General features: G+C 40.7%; 1 protein-coding gene across 2 annotated transcripts in view; it reads right to left on the bottom strand.

Annotated features, from left to right (window-relative positions):
• Window positions 1–27,976, bottom strand: part of GOLGA3 (golgin A3) — a 65,117-nt gene that overhangs the window by 14,819 nt on the left and 22,322 nt on the right. The window contains exons 3-13 of one of the 2 annotated variants that reach the window (XM_044275593.1): window positions 22,178–22,450; window positions 16,134–16,246; window positions 14,312–14,991; window positions 10,071–10,182; window positions 8,575–8,881; window positions 8,014–8,216; window positions 7,608–7,745; window positions 7,267–7,428; window positions 6,812–7,180; window positions 6,581–6,658; window positions 435–698 (exon numbers count right to left, since the gene is read on the bottom strand). In XM_044275593.1, the coding sequence (XP_044131528.1) occupies window positions 435–698; window positions 6,581–6,658; window positions 6,812–7,180; window positions 7,267–7,428; window positions 7,608–7,745; window positions 8,014–8,216; window positions 8,575–8,881; window positions 10,071–10,182; window positions 14,312–14,991; window positions 16,134–16,246; window positions 22,178–22,450 (2,699 nt within the window). The remainder of the gene's footprint in view (window positions 1–434; window positions 699–6,580; window positions 6,659–6,811; window positions 7,181–7,266; window positions 7,429–7,607; window positions 7,746–8,013; window positions 8,217–8,574; window positions 8,882–10,070; window positions 10,183–14,311; window positions 14,992–16,133; window positions 16,247–22,177; window positions 22,451–27,976) is intronic. The other variant, XM_044275594.1, reaches the window with a different exon arrangement.

Below are 27,976 nucleotides of genomic sequence, written 5' to 3' on the forward strand. Positions count from 1 at the left end.
AAAAAGCTTCACCTTTTATTCATTAGTCCCCATATTATTATCCCAAAATTCCTGCGGGTCATCTAGTTGCTATTTTTGACCAGTGTCTTTCTTATTGTGGAATCGTGGATGTTGACCTTAACTGAGGCAAGTGAGGCCTGCAGTTTATAGGTTGATTTGTGACCTCCTGGATGCTGCATTTCAACAGGTTATATCCTGCTTCACACAAAGCGATGTCTAGATTCAACAGGTCTGGCAGTAATCGCACATGTATCATAATTGAAATCTTAGCAACACAGGACTAATGGCTGGCATCAATATTTAAACGTAATCACGTTGTTCTCTCTAATGTTACAAATGTTCAGGATCTGCAAACAGCAAGTATCCTGGCTCAAGCATTAATCCATCCCACAGGCACACAAACCTAATCTACAAAAGGGCTCATGCCTCTTTACCTGTAAACGGCTTTCCATTTCATCTCTGTCATTTTGTGCAGCTTGGAGATGGGATTCAAGTTCTTCCATCTGCTGCTGCAACTTAGACATTTCCTTCATAACCCGTGCTTTTTCCACTTCTGCTGACGACTTCTCACCCCGAGTCTTCAGGAGCTCTCTTTTCAGTTCTTTCAACTCTGAATCTAACTTTTTCTTGGTAGCTTTTAGTTCACTGATGAGTTGGTCTTTGGAGCCAGCATCCCTGCGATAGGCTTCTACCATCACCTACCATAGCACACAGAAAAAAAAAGTCGCCAATGTATGATAAATGCATTAATGCATGCTTTTTTTTAATGTGGTTTTTCTTCACCATTTTTATTTTTGCTCTAATTATTCAAAACTTTACCTTAATAAATACAGCTTTTAAAATAATGAAATCTATGTTACGAGAGCATGTCTGCCTAAACCACCTCCACAGAGCATGTTCAGCATCCTTATACACACTTAACGCAAACCACAGAACATCTTCTCTCTTAAGAGTCCTCAGCATTAGGCCTCATTCACACATACGTGAAAACCCGTCCTGCCGAGTACACTGCGTCATTGGTTGCTACGACGCCGTGCGCTTCGTGCCACTGCCGCTGTACAGTAATACACTAGTATGAGCTATACTAGTGTATTACTGTACAGCTGCGGCGGCGGCACGAAGCGCACGGCGCCATAGCAACCAATGACGCCTGTACGCTTGTGCACTCAGCAGGACGGGTTTTCTCACCGTGGTCCGTGAAAATCCATGTATGTGTGAATGAGGCCTTACTCTGAACATACCTTAAGGGTACATGCACATGCGGCAGATTTGTCTCAGAAATTTCTGCAACTGAAAATCAGATCTATTTAACTGAATAAGAAATGTTTTGACAACCACATGGATTTTTGCAAGCCTCATTTAGAATAAACAATCAGAAAATTCCTAAGAAACTTAAAGGGGTTGGCCACCATAAGTATAGAACTAAAGCCAAGAGGAATTTGCATCATGACAGATATACTGTATATATATCATTTTTCTACCGCATTTAGCATAGCAAGCTTCCATTAATGTGAGGCTGTGTGGGCGGAGCTGCTTCAAAGTGAAAGTAAAAATCCCAGCATGCATCACAGCAAAGCGTCTCCAGGGGAGAAGTCACATGACATCTCTGCCTACTTGTGATGCCATAGTGACAACAGCACATTAGGTGTCATTTCATCACTGCTTTAACATACCTCCCAACTTTAGAATAGAAGGAAGAGGGACACTACGTGCCAAAGGCTACTTTCACACTTGTGTTTTTTGCGGATCCGTCATGGATCTGCAAAAACGGTTCTGTTACAATAATATAACCGCATGCATCCATCATAAACGGATCCATTTGTATTAGGTCTTCTATAACCATAACGGATCCATCTTGAACACCACTGCAAGTGAATGGAGGACGGATATGTTTTCTATTGTGCTAGAGAAAACGGATCCGTCCCCATTGACTTACATTGTGTGCCAGGACGGATCCGTTTGGCTCAGTTTCATCAGGCGGATGGCGGCAGAGTTTTGGTGTCCGCCTCCAGAGCGGAATGGAGACTGAACGGAGGCAAACTAATGCATTCTGAGTGGATCCTTTTCCATTCAGAATGCATTAGGGCAAAACTGATCCATTTTCAACATACCTCCCCGTACCGGGACCGCCACTGAATTCCGGGACTGTCGTGCCGGATACTGGAAGGAGGTATGGCTTTAGGCCTCATGCACATGACCATAGCCTGCCTGTGCCTGTATTGTGGTCAGCGAACAGGGGGTCTGCAATATACAGGCACCAGCCGTGTGCGCACCGTATCAAGTAATGGGTCTGAAATCCGAAAGATACGGTGTGGTCTGGAATGGAAGCACAGATCGGAAACCTATGGAGTGCATCCATGGGTTTTCTGTCCATGATTCCGCACTGCGAAAAAGTACTGTCGGATGCAGATTGCAGACCCTATTTAAATGAATGGGTTCATGTCACACAGTATGTATATATATATATATTTGTACACATACTTAGACATAAATACATACACATACATATAGATACATACACACATACGGTCAGTGTCCATGCATTGTGTACATACACATAAAAATATTAAACGCGTGTGTTATATTTTGTATATAAATATGTATGTGTATATATATATATATATATATATATATATATATATATATATATATAGCAAAACAACAGCACTCTCACTAGATGAAAATAGAAAAAAGATTATTCACCCATGTGGACGCGATGATATATATCAGGGGTGTGGAAATCCTATCGCCCGACGCCCGGAACATGCAGTTCCGGGCGCCGGGCAGGTAGTTTGTGCAGGCAGCTTAGCCCTGCGGGCAAGTAGCAGGGCTAGGGTTGCGCTGTGTTTTCCTCTAATACACAGCCCAGTGCAGCAGGTCCGGGCTGCTTACCGCAGTGTTCACAGACAATGCAGACAGAGACGCTCACCTCACGCTGGCAGCAGGGAGCCTGAGGGAGGGACGGGGAGCGTAATACGATCTTAGAGTGGAAGCTGGCTTCTGCCAGCCCCGCCCCTCCCCGCCCACCAACCAATCACCGACCAGAGCTGAGGGGGCAAGGCAAGCACACAGACGACTCGATTCAGAGAGCTGCCAGAGTCACACAAGTAAGTGCAGGGGAGTCTAAGAATAGAAAGGAATCGAATGAGTCACAAGTTAAAAGAATCTAAAGATCCGACTTAGTTTGTGACTCATTCGATTCATTGAGTTAAAAGAGCAGTGAGTCAGAGTGTAGAACAGTTTACACTGAGGCTGTCTGGCTGCTTTTGTTGCAGCAGTGATAAGATTAAGGGACAGGAGCAGAGAGATAAGAGAAGGGACAGATGACAGAGTTTAGATTACAGGTTGAATTAAATTAACCCTTTAGAATCAAATTGGCTTCTCAGGAGATATACATGTTAAAGGCATCTCATTCAGTAGCTATATAACCAAGGGTGGGTTCACATCACCTTTATGGATTCCGTTATGGCTTTCCGTTATAAAAGGGTTATAACAGAAAATAACGTAATCCATAAAATGGAATGCAAAACGGAAACCTTTAAGAGGCATTCCGTTTTGCTTTCCGTCATCGTAAAAGTCTATGAAAATAATAACAGATCCGTCTGGGTCCGGTCGTGTCGACAGGACTTAGTTTTCCGTCTTGCATAACTGGACCCAGACGGATCCATTTTGATTTGCATATACTTCTATTAGGACGGAAAGCAAATGGAATGCCTTTTAAAGCCTTCCATTTTGCTTTACGCCATAAGTCTATTGTCCTCCTGTCCGGCGTCAGCCTCAGCTTCCCTTTACTATAATAAATCACTCTTCCTGACTCACTCAATACTAATCAGAGTTCAGAGAGCTGAAGAGCCGACTGCACTAAGTCAGCAGCAGCAAGTGAATCGAATGTATAGCATCTGCGCATGCGCACCGGCACCTAGAGTCTTCGGTTCACTTGCGAGTCAGCTCAGCAGTCTGACTCACCAAGTGAACCGAAGATCCGATTCATGAATCGGTTCATTTGAATGAGCTGATTCAAATGAACCGATTCACCTAAAAGATCCGAACTTCCCATCACTAGTTATCAGCGCTCCTGTGCAGGCCGGAAGTCTGGCGCCACGGGCCGGAAGTCAGCTCCCAGCGGAGGCACACGTTAGTCAGGCTGCCGCTCTGCTTCTTCTCCCTGGCATTGAAGTGTCAATAGGAGTGCTGCCAGGTTCCAACTTCCAGCCACTCACCCTCCATGAATAGGGGGGGGGGGGGACTTCCCCATACTGGCATGTACATCAAGGGGATTCACTGCCCCAGTATGGCATGTACATCAAGGGGATTCACTGCCCCAGTATGGCATGTACATCAAGGGGATTCACTGCCCCAGTATGGCATGAACATTAAAGGGATTCACTTAAATATGGTTTTGATCTAAAATTACTTTTTGTATCAGGACAAGTAGATTGTCATGAGGGACAAGTAGATTGAGACCCCGCTTTAGTCCTTCGACAAGTAGTTTTTTTTTAAATTTCCACACCCCTGTATATTATATATATATACATATACACACACACACACACACTCTATCTATCTATCAAAATAATCCAAAAAGCAGGCAGCACTCCAAGGTAAAAGGTATATATATATATATATATATATATATATATATATATATATATATATATATATATATATATGTGTATACACACACACACACACACACACAAAATCATAGTTCCTGTCTAGATGTCCTGCTTTCCCTGTTGGTTGCAGGGGGCGTGGCCTAACGGATCCGGTGGGTGTGGCTTAGCAGGTCGGCTGTGTGGTGATAGTGCAGGGGGGATGGGGATTGACTAAGTATCTACTGTAGTAGGGACTCTGAAGGTTTTTATTACAGCCAGCTTCTGACAGGAATCAGCTGTTTGTAGAGAGGGAACAAGCAGCTGATTCCTGTCACAGTTGGAGCGGGCAGCAGGGAGCCGACCACTGACAGGAGCAGACTGCACATGCGCATGGACGAGCTTCCTCTCAAGCTCCTCCATGTCGCGTGCAGCCATGGACGAACTCAGCTGCACGGTAGAGCAGGACTAAGTGGGAGTGGCTTAGAACTGAAAGAGAAGAAGGCAGACGTGTTTAATGAAGTCTATTAGGAACTTCATTTTTTCCCTGCCTGCCACACAGTAGTGGAGAGTATTTAAAGAGTAGCTAACCCCTTTAAAGGGGTTCTCCGATACTTTTATACTGATGACCTATCCTCTGGATAGGACGTCAGTGTCTGATCGGTGAATGGGCTTAGCTGCTATACCAAGCATAGCCGCTGTACAATGTACGGCACTTTGTCTGGTGAGCTGAGAGAAAGCCACAGCACTACTGTGAGTGCCTAAAACAGCTGATAGGCAGAGGTCCCTGGTATTGGACCCTCACCGATCAGATACTGGACAAGTCATCAGTATAAAAGTCTCAGAGAACCCCATTAATGTTTCCATAGGACCATTACCCTATCTACCAGGGTCAAAAAAGCAATAAGAAACAAACAGTGTCCATAGACTCCCACGCACCCATCGCATGCCAAAAAATTCCCTTTTTGGCATACAAATTTTTATCTTACAGTACAGGAACACAAACTCCTGTACTATCTTAAATGGAGGGACACTGTACAATGTAGTCAATTACCAACAAATGCCACTGTATGCCTAAAACAGTAGCATATGTCAGTGGCTTCAGTCAAATATATACATCAGGGAATACTCCAAATGTATACCTCTGATGGAAGTATAAATTAACAGAGACTAAGGGGCACATTTATTAAACCCGGCATTTTAGACGCCGGTCTTAATAAGGCCCTGTGCTGGCGGTAGTTCCGCCGAAGTTATGAAGAGGAGCTGGCCTCTCCATAACTTCGGCGGATCCTCCGCCAGTTCTAAATGTAAGCCAGCTTCAAGCGGTCTTACATTTAGAAAATTTTCTACTCCTAAAACAGGTGTACAAAATGGTAAATGAGATGGGTCAGCCCACGTAACACCCACTTTTTTAGACCTGGTGTGAGCAGGCAGAAGTTGCAGATTACTGCGCAAATAGCTGTCGCACTGCAATCTGCACCTGAAATACGCCTAATGTAGGCGTATTTTAGCTTAATAAGTGACCCCCTAAGAATGCAAAACTTGTCTCATCAATTATTTTGCAATGAAGCTAGCCCAACAACCAACTGATTACTCTGAGATTGGCTTCTGCAACTTCCAGCAAATTATATCATAAGGGAAATTTTGGCCGGCCATAATGGAACCAGTGAAATTGTAGTTTTACACTATGGTCACTCAGAGGAAAGGTGGACCATGTAATAGATGGCTATGCCACATTTGAGAACATTTCTTCACTCTGGCTAGTAGAGGGTGATACAGAACAGATAATCGCTTCTTATTACTTCCACAACCCCTTTAACTCTACAGATATATGACATCATTTTTATTTATGATTTACCGCAAGCCTGCATAGAAAAAACACATCTGTTCAAAGTGTGCTTAAGAATTGGCAGAAATATACACACAAAAACATCAGTACAACCGAGTTATATGCAATAAAGTAGTAAGAAAGGGTGTTTATGACTTACTTTCTGTTGGACAAACTGCTCCTTCACTTTCTGGCTTTGTTTTTTGAGACTGATGTTCTCTTGCTGCAGGGTTTCCACCTACAATGCATACGAAAACTGTAAACCAAGTCTTCTTCTATTCTTCGGTTTAAAACAACTCATACACATTGAATGTATTACTAAACTGAGCACGGCTCAGTTGGTTAACATAAGGCATGGCATCAACAATGAAAATTCATCTTATTCTGTTACCTGTCCAGATTTGACAGCAATATCTTGCCGCAGTTTTTCCAAGATTTCTGCTACAGCTTCAGTTCCCTCTTCTAGTTTTTTAGCTCCCTGATCCAGCTCACTTTGTTCCATCTTAGCGGCCTGTAATGCAACCTCTAGAACAATCTTTTGGTTTTGAAGATACTGTATAGAATCATCTTTTGATGACAGATCATTTTGTAGCTCCTCAAGCCTTGCTTCCAGTTCATCATATCTCATTTGGAGATCATTTAGTGACTGATCTTTGGTGTGAAGTGTTTCTTGGGTTGAAGTAAGCTGTCTCAAGATGTCAAGATGTTCCTGTTGGAGGGCTTCAAGTTGCAGGTCTTTCTGGTTCAAATTCAGCTTCAACTAATGAAAACAATATAAATCTAAATTAGATTTATCAGTTTCCTACATTATTATCCACAAGCAGAACCAATAAATTAGATCCAAACCTGCTCTACTTCTTGTTCCAAAGCAGTAGCAGAATCTGCGAGTTTTTGGAGCTGCTCTCTCTCCATCTCAAACTCATCTAATTTTCTCTGGAGATCTTCTTCCACCATGTGTTTTGCTTCTTGTATCTGATGGAATGCAGTCTCTTGGTCCAACATGTCAGCCTGTGAGGCATAAAAAAGAAAAAAAAAAAAAAAAAAAAAGAAAAAGTTTGAAGGAAAATGTCCTATTACCACCTAATGTAAGGATACTGGGTTTGTTCCAGTAAACCTTTCTTAACCTTCTAAAACAAGTGGACAGCATGCATATAATACAATGTTGGGAAGGTTCAGCTTTAAATTACCTCGATATTTTGCAGTTGTGCAGCAATGCGTTCCTTTTCTTTGATCGTCCTGTGCTGTGTTTCAGTCAGCTGATGTGAAAGGGTCACATTCTCCAATTTAAGATGCTCTAGAACACCAGCTTGGCTCATCTGCCCAGCCTATGAAAAAATGTAATAAGATCAACTATTGGATGTGCCAGATGCTTTACAGCTCATGAATTATAGGCCTGCTCATCTATTGATGCTGTAATTTGGCTCCTCTTATTTCCTATTCCTTCTATACCCTTTACCCTTTTCTCGCTCTCTCTTTTCAAGGCATTGGTTGCCTTGAAATTCCCATTGTGTAACTTTTTATTTGGAAAAAACTCATATTCCAAAAAATATTAACATGAATGCCCATTAGCAAAGACATACTGTAGGAATTTACCTGTATGTTTGCCATCTCACTTTGGAGTCGGACCCGTGCTTCTTGAGCCAGTGTGAGTTGCTGCTGGTACCACTCACGTGTCTGCTGCAGAGAAGTTATTTCCGCCTTTGAAGCTTTAAGTTTGTTTGTTAGTGTAGTGCGGTCCAGTTGCACCTGCTGCAGCTGGTATTGAAGAGATACAGTCTGTTGTCGCAGATCATGAACTATGATGGATACAAAATACCGGTAGATATTTTAATATGATGGCAATACTTTTCCATAGCTCTATGCCAGGATTTTTTTTTTATTAGCTATAGAGTAATTTAATTAATTTAGTAATACTTATATAAAGAACATTTTTAAATATAGTCAAGACTACAATACAATAGAAAAATATGCCTCTTATATTTATTTCCTCCCAGAGGTTGTACCGCACCGATCAGGTACTTATCCCCATGGTGAAATGAGGACAATACCTTTAATCACAGGCAAGTGATTGATCAGAAGTCAATGAACATGGCCAAACAAAAGTATTATTTCAAACTGTTACAAAGTATATAAATGCCATATCAATGATCTCACCAACATTATCTTTCTGAATGATTGCCCTTTGTAACTCTTCTACTTTGCTCATCAGACGTTGATATTGTTCTTCTGCAACCTGCAAGTCATTGCCCAATGAAACCAAGCTGCTACTTTTAGCTTCTAAGCTGTTCTGAAGATCTGCCATTGCTCTCTCCAGATCTGTGCATGATTTTTTCAGGGTGACAACTTCCAAACCTAGAGATTCTTGCTTCTGCTGGCTGGCCAAGCTGTGCTCAACCTCTGCTTGAAATTTGGTGCTTACTGCTGCCAGTTGGGCCTGAAGCTCAGTCTTTTCTTTAAGTGCCTATTAAAAACATTGACAATTAAAATAGTACAAATCCGTATTCTTCCATTACAACTTATCATGGGTGGAAAACTGATGATCATCTAAAAGAGAAGTCTTTATGTGTATAACCATTATTTCCATTTTATTATTTTCGAATTTTAAAATTATGGGATTTCTTTCCAGTAGAAACCAAAGAATAATAGTTCTTTATAGTGAAAGCGGTAATATCAAATGTTATAAACCCAACAGAACAATTACACTTCTTTGTATTTATTGTACATGTGTGCACAGAGGTCAAGAGATAAAGCATACATAATTTTCATTGGACATCTTTCATTTTGATTGAAATTGTTTATTTCTCAGTAAGATCTCATTATTTTGAGATGTGTTTTGGTCTCAATGCTACTGTTTGTCTAGCATAATTTGCTTTGAGCTAATGACACTATGTATGTGAAGATTTTGCTTTAATGTATGCAATGTACATTTTGTGGTATCTCCTGTATGGTCTTCTGTTTTTTTAATAAAAAATATCAATAAAAAGAAAAAGGGACACTACTTAAAGGCTATGTACACATTCAGGGGAATTTTTTTAGGATTGCATTTTACTCAGTTTGAGCTAAAAATATTTTTTTCAGTTGGTGTTTATTTAAAAATATTCAGCTGTTCTTTCACAAAAGGTTATGTTTTTGTCTAGCTGTATGAATCGTACTTTCACTTTATGCCAGTCATCTAATAAACCTTCTCTCTAAATGACTAAAAGGTCATAAACACATATTTAAGCCACATTCTTATCAGTAAGATGATAATTGAGCTATGATGAGTGTTTATAAAAGGTCAGAGATCAAAGATAAGGAACTGTCAGCTGAGCTGCCTGACCGTAAACAGTAAAAATACAGAGCCTGCTACTAGAGAATCTCAAAGCTGTATAGAGAAAGAGGCTCGACATTTTTAATAAAGACCAATCGAAAAAAAATATTATTTTAGCTCAAAATGAGTGCAATGCATAACCTTTAAAGGGGTGTTCTAGCTTAAAAACCTACATGGAGAGGGGCAACTGTGAGCTGGCAGGGACATGCTAAGCAAATACACTACACCATTCTCTCTGGGCATCTCTCCATGTCAGAATGGGCAGCAAATTATGCCCGGACACCAGGCATTTGTAATTGTAACCATATGTGAAGACAATAAGATAAAATACTGTTTTCACCTGACTGGCTTCTGCTGTCAGAGACTCCAGCTGACCTTCTAGTCGCATCCTTTCCTTGAGAACCTGAAGGAGTTCATCATGGGTGCCAGCAATAGAGCTTTCCATAGAAATACTGCACATCAAAAGACAAATAGACAACAAATCACTGTAAAATCATAAGGGCTCAATCGCAATAATAATATTATTAAATTATTAATGAGTGAGCCTGGAAATTGCAAGCAGCATACAATTACCCTGCTCACAGCATGGGGGGGGGGACTGAAAAAAAAAAAAAAAAAAAAAGGAAGATCAAACTTAAAACTATTTAGTCAGTTTATGTGTGCACACAAGTAACACTGTCCTTCCCAGTGGCATGATAACCATATGACCATATTCCAATAACCATGTCAAACAGTCAAATTTCAGAGCTAAAAAACTTATTTTTACAGAAATAAAGGTTCACATTTGAGATTTTTTTTTATTTTTTTTATTTAATATCTCTTTATTTCCATCATCTCCAAATTCATCATCAATAGATTGGATAAAAGTTACATTCTTGAGCCATCGAAAAAACATTCCAATCCTATTCCATACATATACAAATATTTTTTATTCCCCAATTACCCACCCTCCCACCTCCCTTTGGGAGTGGGAGAGGGAGACGTGTAAAAAAAAAAAAAAAAAAAAAAAAAAAAAAAAATTATCTATCCAGCCCTAAAGTAACCAGCTCTTCCATATTTCATCCATAGTTTTTTCTTTTCTACTATGGCCCTCCATCACCCGTTCTTCTTTAATCAACTCGTCCACTGCTTTTCTCCACTGCCAAACTGTTGGAGGGTCAGCACCTACCCATTTCTTAAGTATTAAGAGTCTAGCTTGGAATAAGACCTTACTCAGGACCATACTTATGTCTCTATTTAGACCCAGATGTTCGGTTGCCCCCAGAATACAAGTCATGGGATCTTCTGATATTTGAACCTTCAAAATTCGGTATATAGTATCTGTTATTTCTGTCCAATATCTAAACAATCTGGGGCATCTCCAAAAACAATGCATTAAGTCAGCATTCTCTCCCCCACATTTTACGCAATCATCCGAGGCTCTAACACCCATTTTTTTCAATATCCATGGGGATCTATGTAACCTATGGACTACAAAAAATTGTGAAATCTTATGTGAACCCCTGTTTGAGACTCGAGAATAGTTCTTTAATGCATCGTTCCATTTTTCTTCCGTATAAAATTGAAGTTCGTTCTCCCATTTTTTTCTAGCTAATATTGTGACCCGTTTCTTTTTTCCGTCCGTCAATATCTTATATCTTTTTGCCGTTATTCCTCCTCTTTCCCCCACATTAGTAAATTTGTGCAATAACTCAGATCTTTCCATCTTATATTTATCCTCTTGCATAACTGACCTCAATGCATTCCTAAGCTGAAAATATTTGTATAAGTCCTTATGCGGTATACCAAACTCTCTAACCATTGTATTAAAATCTTTCAATTTACCCTGTTCAAATATCTGGTTTAAATATTTTATCCCATTTTTTTCCCAGTTTATATACATCTTAATCCCCTGCAGTTCTTTAAGGTTAATATTTTTCCATATAGGTGTGTATTGCAGAAACCCTTTAATCTCTAGTATTTTTTTAATCTCCACCCATATGTATTCCGTTAAGTTTAAGACTCTATTTCCAATACTATTTCTCCCCAATGTACCTGATTCCAGCACCTCTAAAAAGTTCCATTCTTCTTTCCATCCCAATCTGTTTACTACCTGCCTACCCACCAAACCATCTAAGCTACTCTTTATTTGACCATATTGTGCGATTATATAATAAAAAAAAACAGTTCGGAACTGCTAGTCCACCTTCTTTCACTGGGAGCTGAAGTATCTCTCTCTTTATTCTGGGAATCTTACCTTTCCAAAGAAAATCTCCCATTAAACTATCAAGTAATCTAAAAGTATCCTGCGACAACCTGACTGGGGCATTTTGAAGGACATATAATATTTTAGGGAGGAAGACCATTTTTATTAAATTTACACGACCCTGTATTGAAATTGGTAATCTACGCCAGACATGTATTTTGGCCCTAAGTTCTTTTATTAGGGGAAGTACATTTAATTTTTCATATTCTCCTATGTTTCCGGAGATTTGTATCCCTAAATATTTAAAGTTTTCTTGTTTTTGCAACACCTGAACCTTCAAAAACCCCTGTGGTTGTGCATCTCCCAACATCAACATATGTGATCCAATTAATATTTAATCCAGAAAAGCAACCAAACTTATCTATTATATCTATAACTCTATTAAACTGGTCTCCAGTATTGTGCATAAATAGCAAAATATCATCCGTGTACATTAACAATTTTTCTTCCCCCCCCCTCATAGTAAAAACCTTTAATTTCCCCATCATTTCTTATTATACATGCCATAGGTTCGATCGCAATAGCGAATAATAGTGGAGAGAGAGGGCATCCCTGCCTAGTGCCCCGGGATAGGGCAAGGGGCAGGGACAAGCTCCCATCCACCATCACTCTAGCCCGCGGATCCTGATATATTAACTGTATCCATCTTATAAATCCTTCCCCTATACCGACCCTTTTTAGTACTGCCCATAAATATTCCCATTCAATACAGTCAAATGCCTTTTGGGCATCCAATGATAGTACAGCTTTCTCTCCCGCTTCTGTTTTATTAGCTTCAATATTTAAATACAGCCTTCTTATATTTGAGTATATCGTTCTACCAGGTATAAAACCTGTTTGATCTAGGTTTATTACACCTTTAACCACCTTTGAGAGCCTATCGGCCAAAACTTTTGCCAAGATTTTAACATCAGTATTTAAAAGTGATATTGGCCTATATGATCCCGGGTCTAGTTGTTCTTTGCCTTTTTTTGGAATAAGTGTTATAATTGCCTCTTTCATAGAGTCTGGTAGGTCCCCAATTATTTTAGCCTCGTCCAATGTTGTTTTTAATTCAGGTACTAACACCTGGAAGAAGGATTTATAGATTTCAAAAGGGAGCCCATCACATCCTGGTGCTTTTTCAGATTTTACCTGCCCCAAGACCTTATTTATTTCTGCAATTGATATTTCTTTTTCTAAAAATATATTTTGGGCCTGGGATATCTCCCTAAGAGGAATCTGATCTAAATACAAATCTAGTTCTTGTTTTGAGTATTGTGCCTTAGACTTATATACCTCCTGGAAATATTTTAGGAACACCTCTTTAACTCCTTCTGATGTATTAATTGTCTTACCCGTTTTATCTTTAATCGCCCCTATCCAGGATTTCTCTCTTGGATTTCTTGCTATATTTGCCAGGATTTTACCAACTTTTTCTCCCTCTGTGGCCAGCCGGATCCCTTGAAAATTTAATTCTTTCCTACCTCTCTCCATATGATATAACTTTAACTTTTCCTGTTCTTCCTCCCATATTTTCTTATTATCGTCAGTGGGATATCTCATACATGTTATTGCCAATTCTTGAACTTTTTTTTCCAAAACAATCCCCTTTTCCCTGGTGTTTTTTTTCCAGTGGTTCACTTTTTTACAAAGCAGTCCTCTTAGATATGCTTTAGCCGTATCCCAAACAATTAACCTACTCGCGGAATAATTATTCTCCCTAAAAAAGTTTTTTAATTCTTCCATTATACTTTCTTTATCTGGGATCATTGGTAACCAATGGGAATTAAACTTGAACGGTAGTGAAGCCTTCTTTTTGTTCAAATCTAATTCCACTACCACAGCATTATGGTCTGATAGAGCCATGGGAAAGTACTTTATTTTAATCCTGTTATAGGACATCAGATTTTTATTTCCCAGGGCCAAATCTATTCTAGACCAGGTTTGATGTGTTTTGGAGTAACAGGAATACATGTTTTCATCCGGGTTCTGGAGGCGCCAAACGTCGATCCAGTTAAATTCCTGGGCTAGTTTATAAAAGTCTACTTTTTGTATTCTTCCCCCTCTGCTAGATGTTCTATCCCTGAGTGGGTCCATTACTGCATTATAGTCTCCAATCGCAATCATTATAGATTCCTGTCTGTCCAGCATGAATCCATACAGTTGGTATAAAATCTCTGACTTATACGGTGGAGGGATATAGATGTTTGCAATTACCATTTTAACCCCCTCTATATTACAATATAGAAAGAGGTTTGAGATTTTAAACAGCAAAGAGAACAAAAGTGTTATTAGACTGCAGGCCACTATCGCTGTACAAGCTTTGTGTGAATGGGAAAATGAACAATTCTCACCTGCTTGATATACTATCTCTCCGGCTTCTAGGTTCCCCATTTCCATCAGGCTCTTGAGCCTGCTGCTCTGCGGCAGCTGCTTGTAGTACATCTCTGAGTGACGGGAACTGTCCTACATCCTCTACAGGTATGCTCTGACCATTTACAATGTATTCTTCATGCCTCCTCGGAGACACAGCACTCAAGTAAAGGCCCTGTCCAGCAGATACACTGCTATGAGTGGAGCTGTCACTCTCATTGCCATCATGTCGTATGCTCAAATCACTGCCATCAAACTCAGAGCTGTTGTCACCAATGTAACTGACACTCTCGGGTCGTTGTACTCCTTCCACACTGATCTCAGACACTACAGATGTAAGACTTCCCCTGTTGGACTTTAGGGAGCCAGGAGAAGAATCTGAATAACCTATACTGGCACTATTTGTTTCTGATTCTTTGCGGTAATCTGCCAATGAACGAATCTTGCTGGAAGACTTTGAAGATTTGGATGACTTCTTCTCTTTGGAAGACGAAGGGAGGCCAAGACTTCCCAGTTTGGGACCTCGTGGCACACTTGTGCGCAAAAAGGAATACTCCTTAGTCATTGCAACAGTGCTAGCCCGCGGAAGATTGTCTGGATTAAACATAAGCTCAGGATCCAAAGTGCTTGAGGGACGATTTTTAGGTGTTGATTGGATAGACTAGAAGGTAAGCAAAATAAAAGGAAGTTAATGATATGGCATTTGCATATCTAATAAGTGGAAAAAGTGGAAAACTGCACTCATTCCTCCAAATGGGAACAGACAAAAGAGAAATAAGACAGGTGGGTATAAGGGCACAGACTACTGTAAGTATTACATTTGCAGTTTTCCTCAAAAAAAATAAATAAATAAATAAATAAATAATACCCCCACCTGTCCAACTATACTCATGTGATACACACATCAGAGAGTAGTTGTTCCCTGAATAGCAAAGTACTAATTTTAACTATGATAAAGGATTGAATGCATTAATATAAAAAAATATGTAATTTTAGTAGAATTTAGTGAGCTTTTCCAATTTTATTTTGTTAACATTTTGCAGCCTTCCAGATAGTTTGCTGCGAGTCTACAGAAAAATATAAAAAATGTATATACACAGTACTATGGTGTGTGGCATTTAAAGAAGACCCGTCACCCCTCCTGACATTTTTGTTTCAGTCAATACATTTATTTACCATGTGATAAATATGAATAATATTTTTATATGATTCTATAATTTGCCATTTCTTTATTATCCTACTTGAAGTTACGAATGAATTGCCAACAGTCTGCAATAGGTTCAACAGGGTGCTCAGTTTGACACAATCCAATCAGTGCTACCAGTATCAGACTTTGCAAGGACGCACCCCCACCTGGTAACCATTCATTAACTTCCAGTAGAAATAAGCGGAACAGCACAGCATCAAGATGATCCCCAATTGTTATTTCACAATGAATGCAAGTATTTAAAGGCCTTCTTTGTGTCGGTGGCATTTTGCAACATGCAAAAGGATTTTCAACAAATTTTCTTGGACTTTTTTTTTTAAATCTCTATTTATATCTGAAAGGGTAAAAAAAAAAAAAAAAAACATAATATATATATGCACATAGCACTATTTTTATAACAATTTATCAAATATGAGTCCAGTTTTCCACAATTAGGGTCATGTTTTTATGTGAATTTAAAAACGGCAAACACAAAAAAAGGATGTAAGGACATTGCCGTTTTCACTGCCTATGTGAACCCTGTTAATTAACATTCCAGTTATCTCATGTCTGTTCAGTATTCAAATTGAAGTTCCAGTTCTGATCTTTGTGCTCACCCTCTCCTGTTGGCGCTTGACTCTGTACTGTTTTAGCTGTTCCTCCAAGCGACGCCTGGCTTGCAAACGTATTTGCTCTTCTCGCTCAAGTGGAAGAGGAGCATCGCTGGAGGCTAACGATAAGACAGAAAATTAGGAGGAGAACTTGGGTAAACATTTTTTATATATAGACATAGTCAAAATGCACAATGAAAAAATATACTTAAATAGGCAATGCAACAAGCAAAGAGCAAGAGTACAAGGATGCAAGCAAACAGGCAAAGAATAAGAAGACTGTTATACTCACATGCTAATAGCCAAATGTGAAATGTTGGTTGTTTAGATCTATTTAGCGGTTTTATATTGTATAACTGGATAAAAGAGACAGCTACAAAGCTGGTAAGCTTAAAGTAATTTATTCAAATCCCATATTGCCACTGGGGCAAGCTGTTACATTAGTATGCAGCAACATGAAATTTAAGATTACACTCACCGGTAATCACTTTTCCATGAGCCCATGACAGCACCCTTGAGAGACCGTCTCATTCAGGACAGGAAACAGGAACTTTCGTGGAAAGCTCGTAAAGGGAACCTGTCACCGGGATTTTGTGTATAGAGCTGAGGACATGGATTGCTAGATGGCCGTTAGCACATCCGCAATACCCAGTCCCCATAGCTCTGTGTGCTTTTATTGTGTATAAAAAAAAACGATTTGATCCATATGCAAATTAACCTGAGATGAGTCCTGTACATGAGATGAGTCCTGTACATGAGATGAGTCAGGGACAGGACTCATCTCAGGTTAATTTGAATATGGATCAAATCATTTTTTTTTTACACAATAAAAAGCACACAGAGCTATGGGGATTGGTTATTGCGGATGTGCTAACGGCACAAAATCCCGGTGACAGGTTCCCTTTAAGGCGGGGCTCTGCCCCTATACCACCAGTTAATTGCAAGAACTTCTAACACATCTAACACAAATATATATATATTTTTTTATTTATATTTATACGCAGGCTGGAATAAATCCAGGCTGCTGTCATGGGGTCATGGAAAAGTGATTACCGGTGAGTTTAATCTTAAATTTCCCTTACGCCCATGACAGCACCCTTGAGACTAGACTAGTCTAGAATAGTAACTAGCTTAAGGAAGGGGGCTACTGCCTGTAGGACTTTTCTGCCGAAAGATAGCCGGTCCTTAGAGTCTAAATCTAATCTATAGTGACGAAAAAAAGTACATGGAGACTTTCAGGTAGCAGCCCTACAATTTTTTTCTAGAGATGCATTAGCCCTCTCTGCCCAAGAGTTAGAAATGGATATGGATGAGTGAGCACCAAATCCCAAAGGGGGAGTTTCCTCTGCTGAGGAATAGGCTAAGTTGATAGCCCCCACTATTCATCTAGATAGAGTTCTAGAAGAAATGTTATAACCTCTGTTTCTTCCTCCAAATTGTACAAAAAGTCCAGATGATTTTCTCCATTGATTAATGACTTGCAAGTATTCAGACAGGCATCTTTTAACGTCTAGACAATGGAGCCTCCTCTCTTCCTCGTTCTTTGAGGACTGACACAAGGATGGAAGAACAATTTTTTGGGTCCTATGAAACACGGAGACCACTTTAGGTAGAAAAGAAGGATCTGGTTTAATGAGCACTCTGTCCTCCAGGATGTTAGTATAAGGAGAGGCAGAAAGGCAGAAATCTCACCCACGCGCCTGGCAGAGGTAATCACCACCAGAAATGCGTTTTTAAAAGACAAAGTTTTAATAGATAAATCCTACAGTAGTTCGAAAGGAGGCTCCATCATTCTAGACAAAACTAGATTAAGATCCCACAGGGGAACTAAAGGTTCTGATCACAGGTTTAATCCTACTAATTGCTTTAAAGAATCACGTAATCTATGGATGATTGGCAATAGGAAATTCAAAAAAAGCACTAAGGGCAAAAACTTGTACCTTAAGAGTGCTACGTCTTAGGTTCTTATCGAGACCTTTTTTGTAAAAAATCTAATATTTCAGACATACAAGGAGAACCCAAGCTATCTACCGGGTTTTTAGAGAAGTTCAAGAATGTCTTCCATATTCTGAGGTAAACGGTAGAGGTTACTTTATTCCACTCATTTCTATGGGGCAGACGGAAATAGCCGAGCACTCGGCTATTTTCGGCTGCTCCATAGATATTTTTGGAAATCTGCATTAAATTGGGATGCGATAATAGGCATCTTTTATGTCTATGGCGGCCATGACACAGTCTTTAAATAGATGTTTTATTGCAGACTGTACAGATTCCATTCAGAATTTTTTGTATTTTAAGAATCGATTTAAGGTTTATATTCGTTCTGAATGATCCGGCTTGGGTACAAGGAAAAGGGACGAATAAAACCCCCTCCCCTTCTCTGAGTCCGGAACAGGAACCAGAACCTTTTTCTTTAGAAGGGAAACAATTTCTTGTCTTGGTGCTAGGTTTCTTGTAGAATTTTGAATAAGATTTGTAATTTTTTATGTTTCCGGTGGGGGCGAGAACCCCTCTTTTATAATACCAATAATCCACAGGGATTTTTTTTCCCAAGCCTGAGAAAAAAATAAAAAAAATATGAGAAAGTCTTCCCCCACGGGACAGAAACAGTCATTGTCGACCAGCATTGGGCCCTGAAGTGGACTGAGAATTAAAGAGGAATCCCTTATACTTCCTATTTGTTTTCTTGTCGAAAATTCAGTCTTTTGTCTCTATTGAAATTTCTGTGAAAAAACTGTTGTCTTTTGGGAGGTCTGGAGACAGGAAACCCCTTTTTGTTATCAGAGGCCTTCTCTAAAAGGTCATCCAAAACCGGTCCATAGAGAATCTCCCTGGCATGGAATAGAGCAAAGTATATTTTTTAAACCCATGTCACCAGGCGATCCCTTAATCCAAATAGCTGTTCTTGCAGAAATAGACAGAGCTGCTGACCTCGCATTTAATTTTAATGCATCCGCAAAAGCATCCGAGATGAGGTCCACTGCTTTAAGGATGGTAGGAAACACTGCTAGTAATTGGTCGCTGGAGGTTTTATTCTGGATATGGGACTCCAGTTCATGTAGCCATAACTTTAATGACCTGGCAGTAGAGGTAGTGGCAATATTCGGTTGAAATGCCTGGGTAGAGGCTTCCCATGCTTGTTAAAGGTAAACTTCTGCTCGTCTATCCACCGAGATCCTCAAATGGCAAAGCAGATTTTTTAGACATCTTGGCAATTGGGGCGTCCAATTTAGGAGGCCTATCCCAGCAGGAGTACTCAGCCTCATTAAAAGGGTATTTATTGAAAGAATTTGGGCAACACAAAATTTCTTATCAGGTTGTTTCCATTCTTTTCGAATTAAAAATGTTATGTTTTCATTTAATGAAAAAACTCTTGATCTTTTGTGCCCCAGATCACCAAACATTATATCTGGGACCGACTTTTGTTCTTTAGATTTATCCATTTTCATAGTGGCTCTAATAGCCTTCATCAGAGATTCCGTATCCTAAGGGGGAAAACAAAAGGTCTACCTGTGGTTTCTTCATCCGAAGAAGAGTTTGAAACTTCTAGGATTTCTCCTTGCTCATTCTCTGAAGAATCTGAATCAGATACCATGCTAGAGTGACCCTGTTTGCCCGAGGCTAAGGAAGGGAGGCACTTCTTATCCATTTTCATTGAATTAGAAACTTCAGATTTGACAATATCCATAATGCTCTGAAGCAGAGTTGGGGATTCCTCCTTTACCACCTTGTTCACACAATGCTGACATAATAACTTAGACCAGGAAGGGGCGAGCACACAGGACAAACTCTAACCCTGCCCCCCACCTCAGTAAGCTGCCCAGACAGGGGGGCAGGCAGAGAAAGACCCCGGACCTCCTGAACACCGCCAGCAGGTGATGCTGGGACTGTCCAGGAACACCGGCCCGATGAAGCATCCAGGACCCAGAGGGAAAAGGCCTCAGAATTTGCAGATGGGTCCTAGTGGAGACTTACGTCACACCAGGTAACCCCTATCATGATGTGTCTCGGGGGCTCCTGCAGCCTAAATCTAGCTCTACACAAAAGTTCCTGTTTCCTGTCCTGGATGGAAGCAGTCTCTCAAGGGTGCGGTCATGCTATTCCCTCCAACTCCAGTAAACACTTTGCCCTAGCCTGAAGTAATCCCAGGTGTAGCTGCTGGGTTCATTACTGTGGGAATAAATACAGGGCTGAAATGCTCATTTAGGGTCAGTGCCTGGAAGCTGCATGATTTGTGGTGGCTGTGCTTAGTCTGATCCCCATACATTGTATTTGGAGTACTTTGGCGAGACAGACCCAGGCGGACAAGGTGAATTATTCTGTTTATGTCATCTACATACATGGGGATACATAAAAGTGACTAATGACCTTGGATGTCCTATGTTGTTTGGAAAAATAACCACCCCAGAAATCTGTCAGTCTGTCATTGCCGACCCTACCACAAGCACCACAGTAATCACCTCTTTAATCCCTCACCGATACACTGCAGATGGTCTGACTGCCCTATCCACTCCCCCACACCACTATTTTTGTTTACAGACTGCCAGTACTGCAGCATCTGCGGTGATCAGTGGGGAGCTGAACAGACTACTGTTTTATTAGAAGACTGCAGCCACTCTTCTGTTTTTAAACTATAGGACAACACCTTTAGGGTCCATTCACACGTCCGTTGTTTCTTTCCTGATCTGTTCTGTTTTTTGCGGAACAGATCTGGACCAGTTCTGTACCCATTTATTTTCAATGGGTCCTGAAAAAAATCGGACAGCTCAATGTCTGATTTTTTTCCAGGACCCATTGAAAATGAATGGGTACAGAACTGGTTCAGATCTGTTCCGCAAAAAACAGAACAGATCAGGAAAGAAACAACGGACGTGTGAATGGACCCTTAAAGTCAATTCACATTTATCTTATCTATATTTACATAATAAGAAATTGGTTTCCCAAAATGGTTAGTGAAATGACTCAATTTAGGGCAAAGTGAGGGCAAAAGAAAAATTAAGCTTGCAGAACTTTGGGAGAGGATTCAAAAAAGTATATCTGCCGTAGACACAGCTTGTGCCTTCTGACTGACATGTAGAAGGGGTGAAGAATCAGAATCCACAGCAGCTTTTCTGTTCTATTAGATTTCTCCCTGTTTTTATGGAATCGCGTTACATATTAATTCAGTTCACATTATTGATTCATTTTTCCATCACATTATACACTGCTCATGTCCAGGGGTTACGACCATCCTGCAATCCAGCAGCAGTGGCCTTGCTCGCACACTATAGAAAAAGTCGCCGACCTCTCTGGTGGCCGAGACCATGGAAGAGCACATAGGCATGCACTTTTTCCTATAGTTTTCAAGTACGGCCACTGCTGATGGATTGCAGGGTGGTCGTAACCCCTGGATATGAGCAGTGTATAATGTGATGGAAAAATGTACCAAGCCAGCAATGGCTAGAAGCAATATGGACAATTACAATACATTAGTAAGTGCCTTATATTAACGTTCTCTACATGATAAATGCCATTTGCTGAAGTGAGGCATTCTGAATGTGAGAAGTTATCACTTATCCACAGGGTAGGAAATAACTATTAGATTGGGGGGGGGGGGGCTCCTACTAAACGGGGACGCTGTATCCCTTGTGGCTGCCCCAAAATGAATGGAACGGCATGTTGAGCATGTGCACTGCCTCTCCATTCATCTCTACAGGGGTTCTGGAAACAGACGAGTACAGCTCTCTGCTACTTCTGGAAATTCTATAGAGATGAATGGCCCAGCACTGTGCGTACCCGACCTGCCATTCCGTTCATGTCGGGGGGCCCTGATTTAATATTTATCCCCTATCCTATGGATAGGGATAACTTCTCACAAACAGAATATGCCTTTAATGCAGGTCTACTTCTTTCTATATGTTTGGGTAATTACATTACATAATAATATGTCAGATAGAGAGAGAGATTATTTTGTAGGTTATTGAGAGCTTTAGAATCATCACATGCAGAATATGCAAGAAATTTAAAGTGCAAGGCGATAGATAGAATTGCTCTCCAGAAAAAGTGCTTACACAGATCAGTTTCCTGCATATGAAGGCTTAGCTTCAGCGACTGCAAAGCTTCCTTTCTAAGAACTAGGCCCTCAGCACTAGACTCCGATATGAGGTCATTGAAACCAGCCACACCTGGGGGTGCTGCTGTATTACAGGAGCCGATGGCAGAGTCTGTGGATGACTGATGATCTGAATACGGAGGCTGAGGACCGTTCTGACATATGTCTTCAGATATGTTTGTCTCCATGCTCCCTCTTAGCTTTGGAAAGGTTTCTGAATGCATCCCTCTCACTAGAAAAAAAAAAAGGTACCGTTACATTAAATATCTCAGTAAAAAATAGCACAATAAACAATAAAAATCTAACCATGGCCTTGAATCCTCCTAGCTTCTAATACAGTATATACCTGTCCAGCAAAGAAAACTGCTTAGTGCGGTCTATGATAAAATTATTGTGTGCCTATATACTACAAAAATCCACAGATACCTTAATAAATAGGGTGTCCATAAATGGTGCAGCCAATCCAAAGGAACCACAGACAGATTACAGCTTAAATGCCGGGCTGGATCCGTAAGCCTGGCCGCACAGTGTATAGGCATCCTGAAGAATATGAACACCTTCCCAGAAATATCCTAACCCCTATGCAGACCTGTCTGTCTTCTGGGTAAGACTACAAACAAACCCTGTGTAGTCATATTGCTATCCATTTGTTCCCCACTTCTCGCTAACCTATCAAATGTTAGAACCAAGAACCAAGTAGAAGACAGGTGGACCACAGTACAGAACGAATATATTTTTTATTAAAGGGAACCTGTCGCCAGGATTTTGGGTATAGAGCTGAGGACATGGGTTGCTAGATGGCCGCTAGCACATCCGCAATACCCAGTCCCCATAGCACTGTGTGCTTTTATTGTGTAAAAAAAAGATTTGATACATATGCAAATTAACCTGAGATGAGTCAGAGCTTGAAAATATGACTCTTCTCTGGTCACACAAGTAAGATATGACTCTTATGTTAATTTGCATATGTATCAAATCGGTTTTTTTTTTACACAATAAAAGCACACAGAGCTATGGGGACTGGATATTGCGGATGTGCTAGCGGCGATCTAGCAACCCATGTCCTCAGCTCTATACCTCAAATCCAGGTGACAGGTTCCCTTTAAGGCTAGTTTTCTTCAGGCTGACTCTTCGGGGTAGTTTTCCCAGCGGATTCTCTGCATATTTGTCTGGTTGGGGCTGGACCTTCACCGGTCTCCATTATAGTTAATGGGGTTGGACAGAGACTTTCAAGCTTCCTGCAATGCCAGAATGCAGAGAGATTCAGGAGGCTGTTCCCTGCCAGAACAGCCAGCCGGATCCCAAGCGCTAGTGAAACTAGTCCAAAAGTATTTGCAATGTTCTTTAATTTTTAGATGTGGTGGTAAAAAAAAAAAAAAAAAAAAAAAAAAGGGTGCAATGGTTGGCATTGCCTTTACAAAGCACAACTAGGAAAATATTACCTTTGACAGGTTTGCGATAGCTCATTTGTGAAATGGTACTGGGAATAAGTTCTAATATTACTCTTCACAGATTACTACACATTACAGAAGCCCCAATGCTATAGTTGGTGACACAGATTTTCATACAGAAGTATGTACATCACCAAGTTCTAACAACGATTTAGCCTCATGGCCACATTCCATGGAGTACATAATAATATTATTATTATTATTAATAATAATAATAATAATAATAATAATAATAATAGGCATACGCTCAACCTGTTAAGCAATATTAGAAGATTTTGTTTTTTGAGGAGGAAAGTTCTGTGCCCATCCTAGTGGACGTTAAGCATATAAATACCCAGCCCTTGTTGTAGAGAGTAATCTCTGAAGGAGTCTTCAGAACTTGAGACCTTCTGTTACCCACCATCTCAGGCATTGGCATGCAGAAAGAGAGCTTGCCAAGAGCTGATCTGAAGCTAAGTGACTGCTTATTTACTCTGTATTCTTGCTATCTTATATACGTGCTGTTTGTTATCTGTAGAAGTTTATTATTTACTGTATATATAATCTATATACACACTATATGGGCGAAAGTATTGGGACAAACCTCAATCATTAAAGGCAGTCTGTCCCCACAGTATGCCATTATACACGGCTTACATAGCACTGTAGCATAGCTATACATGAGTCAAATGGTACCTTTGTCCTTTTGTTTTGATGCTCACCAAAGTGAAAAAAAAAACACAGTTCACAGTTATTCATATGTAAATGAGGGCTAGCAAGTGCCCAGTTGTGGGGTTCGGGCTGTAAGTGCCCAGGCCGCTTTGCCGCCTTCTCACATAACCCCTCCCCAGCCTGTTGCTTGGCCCGCCCTGTAAGCCTCTTGCGTCATTCAGTTTACTGTACGAGATCCCGCATGCGCACTGTGATAACCATTGTGGGCAGTAAACTGGATGACGCAAGAGGCTTACAGGGCGAGCCAAGCAACAGGCTGGGGAGGGGTTATGTGAGAAGGCGGCAAAGTGGCCTGGGCACTTACAGCCCGAACCCTGCCCCTGGGCACTTGCTAGCCCTCATTTACATATGAATAAAACTGCATTTATTTCTTTAGTGAACATGAAAACTAAAGGAGCCAGGTACCATTTGACTCATGTATAGTTATGCTACAGTGCTATGTAAGCAGTGTATGATGTCATACTGTGGGGACAGACTGCCTTTAAATTCAGGTATTTTATTTACTCCCGTTGCACAGGTGTATAAAATCCAGCACCTAACCATCCAGTCTGCCTTTACAAACCTTTGTGACAGAATGGGTCTCTCTAAAGAGCTCAATGAATTCCAGGATGCCACTGTTTTAACACTTCAGTTCATGAAATTGCTTCCCTCCTAGATATTCCGCCATCTAATGTGAGTGGCATTATAAAGTGGAAGCGTTTAGGAACCACAGCAACTCGCCATCAAGTGGAAGACCACATAATGTTAGAGCGGGGTCACCCGGAGCTGAGGTGCATAGTACATAAAAGTCGCCAACAATCTGCTGACTGAGTAAATGCAGACCTCCAAACCTCCTCTGATATTAAAATCAGCAAAAAGAAACTGAGCCAGGAGCTTCATGGCATGAGTTTCCATGGCCAAGCAGCTGTAGTCTTACATCACCAAGCACAATACCAAGTGTCGGACTGATTGGTGTAAAGTGTGCTGCTACTGGACTCTGGAGCAGTCGTTACTGTTGTGTGGAGTGAGGAATCGCTCTTCTCTGTCTGATAGATGAGTCTCGGTTTGGTGAATGAAAAGAGAACATTACCAGCCCAACCGCACTGTGCTGACTGTAAAGTTTGGCTGTGGATGGATAATGCCTAGGGGTTGTTTTCAGGGGATGGTCCAGGCCTCCAACTTTGTGGGAACAGTTTGGGGAAGCCCCTTTTCTATTCCAGTATGATTGTGCCCCAGTGCACAACGCCAGCTCCATAAGGCCATGGTCAAGTGAGTTTGGTGTGGAAGAACTTGACTGACAACAAAGAGTCCTGACCTCTAACCCATCAAACACATTAGGGATGAACTAGTACAGAGACTGCGAGCCAGGCCCTATCGTCTAACATCAGTGTCTGAGCTCACTGTGAATGACCGGTCAAATATTCCCACCGACAAACTCCAAAATCTTTTAGGGTACATTCATACCTGTGGCAGAGGATCTGGCTAATAGAACGTACCCTAATAGATTTTGGAACCTGTGGTAATTTTTGCCCATTCATCCAGAATGGTGTCCAGTGGTGATTCGGCCGCTTTCTTGCATAAATGCAGGTATGGGCCAGACTAAAACTATGCCTTGTAACAGTTTTTGTCCAGTCGATAACCGGCATTTGTGCCGGATCAGGCAGCCGGACATGTGAATGTAGCCATAGAAAGCCTTCTCAGAAGAGTGGAAGCTGTTTTAGCTGCAAAGGGGGGGACCAACTATGGATCTTTATTTTTCATATTATTCAGTAAAGAGATTGATCATGAATTCCCATATCCCGACACTGACTGTAAAATAAGTGATTATGGGAAACGTAGTCCACAGACAGAACCCTCTAATATAGGCTACTCTGTAAACACAACACATACTTATATGTAGCTCATCATAGAAGTCTACTGGTCCTTCTCCAGCCAATGAGGAGAATGTTGGTAAATATTCCCCAGCATCTTTATACTGTAGCACAGTAATGACCAACCTGCGGCTCACCAGCTGTTGCAAAACTACAAATCCCAGCATGCCTGGACAGCCTACAGCTATCAGGGCATGTTAAGAGTCCCTGCTCTAGCACTGATTGCCTGGGTGATGAAATGGAAATATTGGGATAAGTATAATCAGGGCTCATAATAGCCACTTGTATCAATTTAAGACATCTATTAAAGGAATGTCTGAATTCAACTGCAAGTCAGCATGTCAGATATAAACCCTGACTGCTTAAAGGGTTTGTTATAGGAATAGAAAAATCTGACTTTTTCTTCCAAAAATAGCACCACAACTGTCCACCAGTTACTGTATTGCAGCTCAGCCCCATTGACTTGCTGAGCAGGGGTACCAGACACAACCCATTGACCCAAATCCTGTATCACCCTTTTTCAAAAGCACTTTTGTAGAATGCATTCACATTCATCTTTTGTGTCCGCGGGTTCTGTCTTTTATTTTTTATTTCTGTGTCTGAGCTTAACATATCTTTGAATCATCAAAGCAGGCAATTAGTACAAACAGTAAAACACAAAGAACATATAAATCCATAGTAAATCTGTGGGGCACACAGTTCTCCATAAATTAGAAAAGCGACCTTTATACCCAAAATGTAAAGCAGCTACATATACTGCAATCATAGGGCTAGAAAACATAAATTACATTTTCCTTCTACGATTCACCTGACACCATAAATATGAGTTACTTATATAATATTACCTAGTTTTCTTAACGTCTTAGGGTACTTTCACACTAGCGTTTTTCTTTTCCGGCATAGAGTTCCGTCACAGGGGCTCAATACCAGAAAAGAACTGATCAGGTATATCCCCATGCATTCTGAATGGAGAGTAATCCGTTCAGGATGCATCAGGATGTCTTCAATTCAGTCTTTTTGACTGATCAGGCAAAAGATAAAACCATAGCATGCTACGGTTTTATCTCCGGCGAAAAAAACAGATGATGACTTGCCTGAATGCTGGATCCGGCATTTTTTCCCATAGGAATGTATTAGTGCCGGATCCGACATTCAAAATACCGGAATGCCGGATCCGTCCTTCTGGTATGCGCAGACCAAAAAAAAGGTGAACAAAAAAAAGTAAATGCCGGATTTGTTTTGCCGGATGATACCGGAAAGACAGATCCGGCATTCCAATGCATTTTTTTTTGACTGATCAGGAATTAAAGGGAACCTGTCACCGGGATTTTGTGTATAGAGCTGAGGACATAGGTTGCTAGATGGCCGCTAGCACAACCACAATACCCAGTCCCCATAGCTCTGTGTGCTTTTATTGCTTTAAAAAACCGATTTGATACATATGCAAATTAACCTGAGATGAGTCCTGTATGTGAGAGGAGTCAGGGACAGGACTCATCTCAGGTTAATTTGCATATGTATCAAATCGTTTTTTTTCCACAATAAAAGTACACAGAGCTATGGTGACTGGGTATTGTGGATGTGCTAGCGGCCATCTAGCAACCCATGTCCTCAGCTCTATACACAAAATCCCGGTGACAGGTTCCCTTTAAGACTGATCATGATCCTGATCAGTCTTACTAATGCCATCAGTTGGCATACGTTTTGCCGGATCCGGCAGGCAGTTCCAGCAACGGAACTGCTTGT

The sequence above is a fragment of the Bufo gargarizans genome, chromosome 1 (genome assembly GCF_014858855.1).
Source record: "Bufo gargarizans isolate SCDJY-AF-19 chromosome 1, ASM1485885v1, whole genome shotgun sequence".
Lineage (NCBI taxonomy): Eukaryota > Metazoa > Chordata > Amphibia > Anura > Bufonidae > Bufo > Bufo gargarizans.